We start from the raw sequence: 12039 nt of genomic DNA, 5'->3' as shown, positions 1-12039 counted from the left end.
CTCGTGAATTTACTTACCCTCAGTTCCAACAGTTCACCGACAGTGAATTTGCTTTGCGGTTTATGAATAATCACATCAGCCATGTGTGCGCTGGGTATGAACCCACTCACGTGATCGGATATCTTAATGCGTAGTCCCTTCTCCACAATAGCTGTTAACGTACCCTGTCGTGGGAAAACAAAATTGAAAAGAAAAATTAATATGTAACTGTTAAGTTGGCTATTAAAAATGTTAACCTATCGACATGATCAAGAAAAGACAGATCTATAGAGAGCAAATGAAAATAAAACCAACTGAAACATGTGAAAATATTTGAGAAGGAAACAAATAACGTGTTAGGTACTCAAACGCATATAAGAATTAATTTGTGTTACATCATGTCTCTGATACTGTCATTTCAAGAACATGTGTAGAAAGTACTGTAATTTTCTAGAAAGTAAAAAAATGGCCGATTATTATCTTATACATGTACATGTATATCCTTCGTTGCATACATTGCGGTTACGTGCAAGGTATTTAAATTTTTGCCATGTCCTTTTTTTGTACTGCGAGTTAATACCTATGACAACTTACTGCCAACCGACAGAATTTTATTTTGGGGCAGGGAAGAGGGGCTCCACATGCCCCAATAACAAAACAAAATGTCGTCCCCCCCCCCAGCTTGAAATTTGTTTGTCCTATGAGTGACCATGGTTAGAAGACTTAATTGAGCTTGACTGGGCACCCTACCAACCCCCCCCCCCCTCACTGTTACATCTAGCCCCTCCCCGCCATAGTGAGAACCCAGGCTAAACCGCTAAACATGGTGACATTAGTCCAATAAAAAAAGAATGATGGACACAAATGTGTCAATCACAATTGAATTTGCACTGTCACAAGCACTCAGAATGAACTAATGGTGCAAAATTTGTTTGATGATTAATGGTCGGTGAATATCCAATATTCAACCGTTATTCCAACCTTGGGGTATTTTGCTCTTCCCTACAATACGTATACAATGGAGTTCATTTTATTCATACTATTCGCTCTTTTCACACTCCGTCATTGGGTATGCACAGCCTCGATCTGGGAACTTTACACAATAGAAATAGCTGGTTCAGTGATCTGAACCCCGACACGGGATCACTGAACCGGCAATATTTATTGTGTAAAGTTGCCAGATCAAGGCTCTGCATGCCCATGGCGGAAGTGTGAAAAGTGCGAATTGCAGTATTCTACTGTTCTTGTGCAAGAACAGTATTCTTTTTCTTGAAGAAAAAAATAACTGGTTTACCTTCACCAGGGCACCAAGCTTGATGTCATGGTAACCGAGGAACGGTTGATCCAATACTGACTGCTTCATGGATACCATGGCGATCCTGTCCATCCAGTTGAAGTCTAGTACCCTACACGCCACCTTGTTGCTGACTTTGTATAGACTCTTGGCATTGGTCAACTTCTTGTCTGATATGTGCGGCAGCTGGTGTCAAAAAACAACCATAGCGAAAACAAAAATGCACATTTGTATTAATCATATTAATAGTATGGCAGATAGGTGATGGGATTGTGCCTTTGATGATGCAAGCATGGCATTTGGCACACAGTCAGAATATGTCATGGGAAAGATATTTGGCTATAGGGCCATCGCAGATTTATCCTTTGAAAATAATATAGGCAGAATAACAAGCAACGGCAGCCATTTTGAAAATTTTGAAAATTGCTTGTTATTCTACCTATATTCTTTCAAAGAACAAATCTGTGATGGCCCTATAGCCAAATATCTTTCTTAAGAGACACTCTGACTATGTGCCAAATTACATGCTTGTATCATCAAAGGCACAATTTCCCAAATATTTTCCCTATCTGTTCTACTATAAACTGAGATAACAAATCCTGGTACAGGCTTGGGCAAAAACCCGAATACGATCACCGTGTTTGGGTTTTGTCTTAAAAAGAGGGTTTTCACAGCATGTCCAGATTTTCAAAATTGATTCCATTTGATTCTGGTGTGACGCCTAACAGAAAGAAAGATTGAGGTTACATACTGATTAATTGGCTAGGCTATGTAAGCCAGTGAAGCCAGCAAGCTTCTTCCCATAGACACGAGCGTTACAGCTAGTCATAGCCAAATAATTTAATAACAGTCTCTCTTCGGTACTTACATAAACAAAGCCCCTGTCCCGTTCGTTCAGCTGCAGCAACATGCCGATGCTGGGGTCTATCCTGACAATCTTGGCTTTCTTGATGGTGTCACCGGCGCGTAGGCCCTGGAACAGAGGTTGCTCATCTGCCGTTGATTCAGTATGTGCTGGCATCAGGCTCAACCCCAGGGATTTACTGTTAAGGCACTGAAATATCACGCAGGCCCGGACCTGAGAACATGCAATTAACATCGAAACAATTCAAATATTCACTTTGACACAAAAAAATGTGATCATTATCAAATATTTTTGAGCAATTTGAGCTGTCAAAGCAGAAAGTCACACACCTTCACAGAATGCAAAATTTGACGAGACATATCTTTTAAAATTTTGTGTAAAGAATAAAAGTTTGTATGTGGTAACCAATTGATGCAAATGTCTCACCTTTTTAAAAATGACAATCACAAATATTTTCAGAACTATTTCACAAGATAATTGGCAAAACATTGATATTTGGGTTTCATTTTTAAAGTCTTGTTTCTCCTAAAAAAATAATCATTATGCAGCTAAACTCCATGATGTTTTGCTTCTTAAAGACCAATTGAATAAAAGTAAACCAGAGTGTGTAAATATACCTTACAAAGACATCTATTTGGCGAATAGATTAACTGAAGCGCTCTACATATCTATGACGTTTAAAGGTAGAGTAGATCATTTGCAGCTATCCCAAAAGTAACTGACGAAATTGTTATTGAACAGCTTACTTGGGTAAATTATTCTTTCTGGCATGCTGTCATTTTGAAGAAAAAATGAAAAAAAAAAGGCAATTTCCAAAGATGTGTCAAGTCAGGCATTTTTGGAAATTTCTGTTTTAGTTGGTTTGCAATTTGGCGAATGGGTTAAAGCATTGATACGACGCACACGCATGCACGGTTGCTATTATTCATCAGTTCAGTGCGTGACATCACGTAGCAGACTGCTGCAATCGGCTGAATGAGAACATGTTCCTGATGCTGATTTCAGGCGCAATTCACAACAGACTCGGCAACTTGTGAATTGAAACCGAGATCCTAAAAACATTTTTCTCTCGTAAAATACAGCATTCACAGAACTAAAACTTTATCAGGTTAGCCCCCAGTTCTGCCGCCAATGCATTTTTATTAGGTTCGCGCACTTCGCGAACTCAGCGGCTGTAGCATATTAGCATAGTTTTAGCATAACAAAGGCGCATTGTCATGCGATGCAAATGACCTGGAGAGCTCGATGTTTACTCCTAACTTGGGATCAAAATTAGTTTGCGAACCTTCGCTGACTTCGCGAACAGTCAATTTTGAAGCCTGCCCTTAGGAACATAGTATAAAACTGACCACTTGTTCTTTCTTGTACTGCGTGGGCGGTAAGCTGTTGTCTTCGAAGTGTAGTTGATCTATGCAGCCATTGTATGAGGACAGGAAGCCAACTTTGATACCGTCTGTGGAAATCTAGATTGAAACATGCAACAGAGAGTATATAAAAAGTACTATGTTGATTGTTCAGGGGTTACAAGCACAATGTAATTCAATTGAGTTTCATTATTTTATTTTGAAGCATGATGCACATTGTGAACTTCTGTAAAAAGTAGGGGGAAAAATAAACATCAATACAAATTGAAATAAAACTGTTCCAAAAATTTCACACAAAAAGTGATGTCCTCGCATTACGATACTTGAGTTTGATAAAGTTTGTTTTGATAAAATAATTTACAAAATTGCGTCACATAAGAAAATGTTCAGCCGCAGTTTCTGTCCAATTTTGTAGTATTTTGCGTAAGATATATTTTTTTCCAAACAAGTTACAAATGAGTTTTGCTAAAAAAAAGACTGCCGTTAATGGAATCATCAAATTCAAAGCTTGGCAAAAATATTTGAACAGAATCATTGTCAGGCTGCAAGTACTTCAAAGTTTGTTAAAGGGAAATACAACATTTGCAAACATCGAAAATTAAAACTACCAAGTTGTTACGATATACCTTACTAGGATGTTGGTAAATAACAGTCTAAAGCATCCTGTAAAATTATGGCACCCAGTGTGAAGTCATTTTCAAGAAAAATGGTACTTTTGTATACATTTCCAACGGTGGTTGGCCGACCACCGTTGGAAAAACCCAACTATTTTTCAACTACTGCTTCATATTTACCATTTTTTTTCCAGTCCAAATTTTGTTTGCTATTGGTTCCGTGCGTGTTCATGAACGGGTGCAGGCAGCTAGACTGGTTCCCTTACCTTACAATTTTCTGGCATTTTTGATCCATTTCATCTTTAGTGGAGTCAGGGAACCAGACTACTTGAACATTTTTGTTTTTCTTGGTTTTCCAGCATTTTCGAAAGCAAAACTTCAAACATGTCAGTGTAACAATATTTGATCTATTATACTAACTCCCCAAATAGTTCATTTCTGAAAATTACAGCAAAAGCCAATGATGTACATTCCCTTTAAGTAAATGATTTCATAACTAAACCTGGGCAGACTATTTTCGGTCGACATCTCATTCAAACGTGAATAATTCTGTTTTACTGGAAAATTTGCAATTTAGAAAAGGAATCTATTTTTGTCGTGATGAAACTCGAAAATATCACGGGGGATGCAAGTTTAATCAGTTCGCGCCAGAGACCATGCATACAGGCAAAAGTGTTGCGGTATTCGGAACAGACGATAGATAAACACGCAGGGAGCGAGGCCGGAAATATGAGTGTGCTGCCCAAAGGTGATGGCTTCAACCTGCCTGGCTGAGGTTGAGTGAAAAGAAATCACGCGCCTTGTTCCGTTCTTGTCAAACTAATTCCAGCGAGGAACTTGTTAAGTGAAAAGCTGTTGAAATAAACTGTGACAGAAGACGTTCGGGAGTAAATGTACATCCTGTGTTACCATGGTTACTGGTGACCCAAGCGTGTGATTGGCTCGATTACAACAATGCTTACTTTAGGATATTGATAAATCTGATTCATAAACATCCTCACATTTTGAACGGTGGCCTTGACCTTTGTGCCCGGCAGGAGCGAGGCAAAGCTGTCGTTGGAAGACGCCTTGGCCGTTGCCTTGGCAACCGAAGCAGGATTGGATGAGAGCACCAGAGACCTCCCGTCGGATTTCACATCCTTGATAAGGCATTTGATTGGCTGGGCGATGAGCAACGGTTGCCCTGGAAACAGAGATGAAAGGTTTTTTACTCCTTTTAGGGCCATGAGTAGACACAATTTTATTACGTCTGAGAAACCAATTCAATTTTTAGCACACATCCAATTTTTTTAATGAGGAAACTTCTACAATCTTGACAAATGAAAAATTTGATTGGCGGTGCGAACAATGGTTGCCCTGGAATCAGCGAACAAGGCTTTTACTCTGTATTGTGGGAGATGCATACCAACATTATAAATATTAGATTAGCAACATACCAGAAACAACATTTTTATCAAATTAACACTAGAACAGGTCACTCTGAACAAAACCTCCAAATTTTTGTGTGTGACCTCACCTTGATTGTGTGTCTTGACGAAGGTCTCAGCCAAAGCAGTACTGAGAAAGCTGTAGACCCCCGGTATGCCGACGTCAATGACGTAGCCATGATCCTCTATGCTGGATACACTGCCAGCTATCACCTGAAAGAATAACAGGTTACCTTCTATATTAAAAAAATAAACATACTATGGGTGCGTTTGAGTAGCTCACCTGGATCAAATCAAGTGAATGCAGACAGCTTTACAGCCACGAGAACCGGGCTAATCGAATGCTCAAATGTGGGCCATCATGATCCTTACTTGACGTCCGCAGACGAGGCCGTAACCATTGGCAAACCACTTTTTCAGAATGACTCTTACTTTCAGATTTACTGCTTTTCCGTCCATTGCATTTGCAAAATGGATCAAAGTCAGGGTGGAATAATAGCCTCTAAAGTCACAATGAGATCAATAAATATTTGTGTTTAGACTTGGAAAAAAATTATTTAGGGTCCACTTGAGCTTATCTGCTATCCGGCCGCCATAATTGTCAATTTCTTAGAATGAACAACGCATGCGTTACGTATTTCCACCACTGACTCTGTTCCATGAGCAGGGATGTGGTGGCTGACCCAGGTGAGCCCAAGAATGACGTTAGAGCTAATCAAACGGCACGGGGCTAACCCAAATTGACTCGGATGAGCCTATGGAAGGCACCCGTTATGTTTTTATACCATGGTATTAGATTGTGAAATTCACTGGTTGAAAACTGTTTATGTGATTTACTACAAACGTTCATGTATGACAACCTGATGAACTCCGCAGAGTACCTCACTTTGTGTTATCCGTGATTGTTCGCAAAAACTTTTCAGCATATTCATCCCTTCTGCTTTGTTCAACAAGCAAAAATCTTGAAACTCACCATTCCTGGTTTAAGCATGTTGGGGCTAAAATGAGAATGAATAGCCTGTGGGTCAAGGGTCAGGTGGATGCGTTGTCTCCCTGCTCCTGTTGACCCCACTGATTTAACCTTACAGATGACCTGATGGCCCTCCCTAAAGATGGTCTGCAGACTTGGTACATCCTGCAAGATCAGAGGGATTAACACTTACATATATGAGAAACGGAATTGCTGTGCAAAATAGAAGCAAGATACGGCAGAAATAATGCACACACGTGTAAAGCCGCCCTCAAGTTGACCTTGCAACGACACAGATCAGTCGGCGACAGACTAGACTTTTCAGGATCAAGCTGTGCCTGAGCTTACAACTGTCGGCAACATTTTAGTTGCCGGTTTATTTTGCGACCTGAGTGTAACTGCAACAATACCCGCTTATCATACCCGCGCATCTTCCGCTGACTCCATCAGCTCATCTCCCAGCCGCTCTAACAGCTTGGTATATGTTGACGACACGTCTGTGATCTGCACATAGCCGGTCATCATGTTGGGTAGGCTGACCACGATCTCGTACTCGTGCACTTCCTTCACTACTCCCAACAGCAACATGTCCGCTGAAATAGTCTGAAAATGGTCAATAGTCGGTGAATCAATCTGATTGATGTCAAAGTGCAGAAACTGTTTTTTCTTTAATAGTGGTGGGAGAAATCAGAGATTTCAAAATCCGGTTATTTGTTCAAACCGAATAACGGTTATCAGATTTCACCGGAAGTTGCTGTTCAGCTCACATTTCAGGCATGCCAACAAAAGGTATGAGTTAGGTGCTGCACGAAATGCCCTACACGATGATTTGGTGTATATATGTAGTTTGCGGGATTCAATGACCACTGGCATGACTGGGCCTTTAAAAAAACTCTGAGAGAGCTGTAATGTTGAAAAAAAATGGGTGGGAACTCTCTGATCAGACGAATGGACAGGTTATTCATGAACCAAGAAGACTCTTAGCGAGTGAATGAAGTTACAGTCAGGGACCATGGAGCCAATTGGGGGATGTTCCAGTTGTTTTCTTTGGCTTGTGCACTGCGGTGCTTCTAAGGCTTTGTAAATTAAAAACATGTAGGTTTGAAAACATTGTTAATTATTTGTGCCATGTTGTCTGTTAACTTAAAGGAAGATCATGTGAACGTGCATGTAGGCTCCTTTTTTTATAATTCGGATTTTGTTTAAACGTTTGGAAAATTTGTAAACTGATTTAGAATTTTGTGTTAAATTTTAAACGTATAAGCGTCACATCCTTACGCAGTTCCGAAACCAACCATAAAACACAGCCATAAACATTACCTTTTTTGTGAGTTGAGAGAACTTGGATGCTGTCTTGGACGCAGTCTTGGATGCGGTCCCCGACCCCTCCCCAAGACTCTCCATCAGTTCCTCTGCCTCCTCCTCACACTGAAACCGCTTAAGTGGAGACTCATCATCCTCTTCGTCCACCTTGGGTTTCTTGGATTTCTTCTCCTTTCTCTGTGTCACTTTGCCCTTTTTCCTCTCTGAAGCGCCATCATCCTGCGAGTAAAAGAGTATTTGTTGCACACTAATAAGACAAAATCTAAATCAGAGCTCGCAATTCCATCTATTTAGCTGACCTATTTCTAGATAAGGGGTGTGCATCGGAACCGGGTACCCGAGTACCCAAATGCTGGCGTCAGGAACTGGTTCCAGATGGAATCAGGTTCTCCTAACCAACTTTGCAAATTACAAAATTACTTCTCAGACATTGAAAAAGAAAGGTTTTGAATGCCATTTGTGGGGAACTTTCAAAATGAAAACCAGGCTAAATGTACATGAAAAATCAAAACAGATCTCATGTTGGTGTGCATTTTAACGAGCGACAGAGGATGCTCCCGAAAGTTGCAATTGACACCGTAACGCTATAGAGCCCCTCAAACAACTTCTGGAATTTAAATTTTGGGGTTGGGTTTCTTTTATCAGGTTTATGGGTACCCATGAATGGGTACATGGTTCCCGTACTACTAGATACAGTGAATTTAAGATTGGGTTTTGCCCTTTAACCCAAACTACATGTACCTAGGCCATTTTGCTTGGATGTAGCCTCAATCCTGCAAAATCCTCCAATTGGCCTCATGGAAAAATAGCACATAAAGCCTCATTCCTGCAAATTCCTCCATTATTTCTTGAATATGGTCCGTGGATGGGTGACCACTGCCTGATCCTGCAAAATCCTACGGCAGTGACTGTCAATATGTTGAGGCTTGGCCAGTGACATGCTGGAGCAGTACGGAGGAGTTCAAGCATAATCCAAGCCTATATTTATGCATGGCTGAGCAAAAACAACAAAAGGTCCAGCCCAAGACCTTGACAAAGTGCATCCTATGAAACGCACTTTTGCCATGTAACCTCAATCCTCCAAATTCCTCCACTTTGGCAAAGAGGATTTTGAAGGATTCAGGGTGGTTCCTTGATTCCTTGATGAAACCATGATAAAGCCATACAGGGCTTAAGCAGTTTGGGGCATACAGGGAGTAACAGGCAGGGTGGTTTCGGGGGAAAACTGGGAGTAACGGGTTACAAAATACAACAGAACACCTGTACTTCCACAGTCTATTAGAAACCAGCTGAAGTTTGTGAAGTGCATGTGTGCTTTGTCGATATGCAGACAGATTTCCCACACATTTTGCCAGAGCATGTTAGTCATGATACAGATAAATTACCTTGAACAGAACCTCCTGTTCACGCTTTCTCTTGAAAGATTTCTTCTGCAGCGACGAATCGGTCTTGCCTTTCTTGCCACGACCTCGGGGAAAGCTTTCCTCTTCCATAGTGCTGCGTTACAATGTTAGAAATTTAATATTTCATTTCCATTTTCTTGGGTTTGGATATGGGAATCTTTCCTTTTTTTTCTTAAAATAAACTCATGCTAGATGCAATTTTCAAAGGTATTCAAAGAAAATGTGACTTTCGAAAATGTGCCTATCAGCCAATCAGATTATTCCTTGATTATTTATGCTGAGTAGGACATCCAAAAGGAATAATCTTATTGGTTGATACTGCAAGCAGACAATAACCACAACACAGGCATGACAGTGTGGCACTGGACGGTTTTTCCGAAGAAGCCACCAAAACCATCAATATTTTTCATATTTTAAGTAACTTTTGTTCTGTTTCAAGTCGATTATTACATGCAGCTTCGTGAATGACTGCTGCATGGTTATGAGGTATGTACATGTACATGTAAATGGAATCTGGGTTGGAATTATAGAGGGAAATAGGACCATTTTGTAGAGGCCGTTTACTTTTACAACGTACATGTAGTTCTGTCTCCAGCGTTACATGTGAATTCCTGATGAGCACATTAGCTGGAGTTACCCAAGCTAGATATGAAGTTATCCTGAATCCATCAATATCCTGCAGCACTGCTAGGCTTCATGTCCTGAATCCATCAAAATCCCCCAACTTTTTCAATATGGAGGTATCCTGAATCCGCCAAAATCCCCCGAAACAGGGGTGGGTTTGGATGGATTCAGGTACGTTAGGGTTAAGGAAAAAAATTCTTAAAATACTTTACCTTTTTGTGTCATGGCCCATAGTGGCCATATACACACTTTAGGAAAAAATGTTGCAACCTGACGCCACTTTTTCCTTCATTTCATCTCAATGAAGGTCATTTGTCATGTTCGTTGCAAAAATGATGATGAGACATGAATCTGGGACTGAAAAACATTTCCAATTTGTTAGAAAATACTTAGACAATTTTCTTGACTCTCCATAGACTTAGTAATAGTACACAATCGCAGAAGTGGCGTCAGGTTGCAACTGTTTTGGCGATCGTGTGGTGTAGGGCCCGGTTCCTACATGTATATGGGGAACAAAATCTACTTTAAAATTAGAAAGTGGATATTTTGCCAGAGACGTCAAACCTTTAGTTTGCCAGATATGCACTGAATATGCGCAGTTACTATTTTTTTTGTACTTAGGACATTTTTCGGTGACAAATTTTAGTCTAGCTCCATGCCAACATTATCGTTGTAACTTCGTATTCACAAGATGGGAATCAGACCATTTTACAATTTTGGACTTTATTTCCCTTTAAAAAAAATCCTCCAGAGCCACAAATCTGAAAAAGAAAATGTAGTACTCTGCAATAAAATTTTTGAGACATGTTAAAATAATAAAAGAAGAATATTCTTATTTTTGGGGGATGGGGGGAAAAAACCTTAGAAATGTCGCTGGCGGGGATCGGGATCAAACCCGGGTCTTCCCACCCATGAAATCTGTTGCTTATCCACTAGGCCGAGCGTGCTACACAACCATTGGTGGTAATTTATTATATCTTATAATTCAGCCCTATCTTAGAGAGTACAGCGCCCTCTGTTGATATGGATTACCACTGGCAAACCTAGTAAACGTTAGCTTCCCGGCATTACCTTTGGCAATATATCCACCATCTTAAAATTATTAGACCATGTAGACCGACCAAACTAGTTGGCGACATTCACAATAAACAGGTACATGACATAGATAGAGGGCATGGAGGGCAGGGTTTTTATTTTTTGAGGGAAATTTGGGGGTAAAATGATGATGACAGTGCGGCGACAACACGCAAGCCGAAAATAAAGATGGTGAAACACCGCGCGATGTACCATGAGTACGCACAGTGCACTGAATCGCAAAGCACAAACTGAGCAGGAAAATTGTGATTTGGCAAATCACAAATTCTACCCCAACATTTGCCCAAGAAACTGTTCAAAATTGCAAAATGGGTGTCATTAGAATTGAGAAAAGTCTGCTTTTGATTGTAAAGGTGATTTTTGAGCAATAAAAAAAACATTTTTGACTCTAATTAATTTGATCAAAACAAAACAGGGGTCCTACAGTACATGATCGCCACATTTTTTTCCTTTTATAGCTCCATGCTAATATATATAGGAATGGGGTCCTACCCCCCCCCCCCCCCCCCCCAAAAAAGAAAAAAAGACACGGATTACCGGTTGCCGGCATGCCCCACCGCCACCGGTCACCATGCCTATGCACTAGTCATGCTAGTACTACATGCAGCAGGCATGCATTTGCATGGCACTCTCTCGACGGCGGTACGCGGTTTGGACAGCTTCTGTACTTATTTTGTGAACTAACCATTCACAAACACGAGTATTTAAGAAATGTTTACCTGTTTTTCAAAATGATGTAACTTTTAACGCAATCAGCTCACAGAAAGCAATCAAGAAACGTATTTCCAAGCACACACGCGGCTCGCCTCGCACGCACGCTTTACCACATGGAAGCCGCCATCTTTAAACTGCACTAGTCTAGTCTCGCGATAGCGCGAGAAAATAGCGGTTTCAGCGAGACTAATTTATGGAGTGCAAATACGTCAAAATTGTAGGGTAGACAAAAATGAGCATAATTAGGGCAAGGGGCGTGTCAGGTCGTTAAAATTATTTTTAGACCATGAAAATAGAATTATCCACCAGTACCATTTTCAATATAATGCCAACACCCCTATGTGGTATAGCGCCCCTGCCCCTTGGC

General features: G+C 40.6%; 1 protein-coding gene across 4 annotated transcripts in view; it reads right to left on the bottom strand.

Annotated features, from left to right (window-relative positions):
• Positions 1 to 12039, bottom strand: part of LOC119720013 (protein RRP5 homolog) — a 37143-nt gene that overhangs the window by 20687 nt on the left and 4417 nt on the right. For 2 of the 4 annotated variants that reach the window (XM_038189507.1, XM_038189508.1), the window contains 10 exons: positions 9222 to 9333; positions 7834 to 8055; positions 6937 to 7116; positions 6517 to 6678; positions 5633 to 5756; positions 5118 to 5299; positions 3488 to 3601; positions 2142 to 2351; positions 1274 to 1459; positions 18 to 164 (listed from right to left, as the gene is read on the bottom strand). In XM_038189507.1, the coding sequence (XP_038045435.1) occupies positions 18 to 164; positions 1274 to 1459; positions 2142 to 2351; positions 3488 to 3601; positions 5118 to 5299; positions 5633 to 5756; positions 6517 to 6678; positions 6937 to 7116; positions 7834 to 8055; positions 9222 to 9333 (1639 nt within the window). Of the gene's footprint in view, positions 1 to 17; positions 165 to 1273; positions 1460 to 2141; positions 2352 to 3487; positions 3602 to 5117; positions 5300 to 5632; positions 5757 to 6516; positions 6679 to 6936; positions 7117 to 7833; positions 8056 to 9221; positions 9342 to 11677; positions 11833 to 12039 lie in introns of those variants that run through there. The other 2 variants (XM_038189510.1, XM_038189509.1) reach the window with 2 other exon arrangements.

Source organism: Patiria miniata, unplaced genomic scaffold (assembly GCF_015706575.1).
Source record: "Patiria miniata isolate m_02_andy unplaced genomic scaffold, ASM1570657v1 HiC_scaffold_9, whole genome shotgun sequence".
Taxonomy (NCBI): Eukaryota; Metazoa; Echinodermata; class Asteroidea; order Valvatida; family Asterinidae; genus Patiria; species Patiria miniata.
This window is presented reverse-complemented; position numbering and strand designations above follow the sequence as displayed.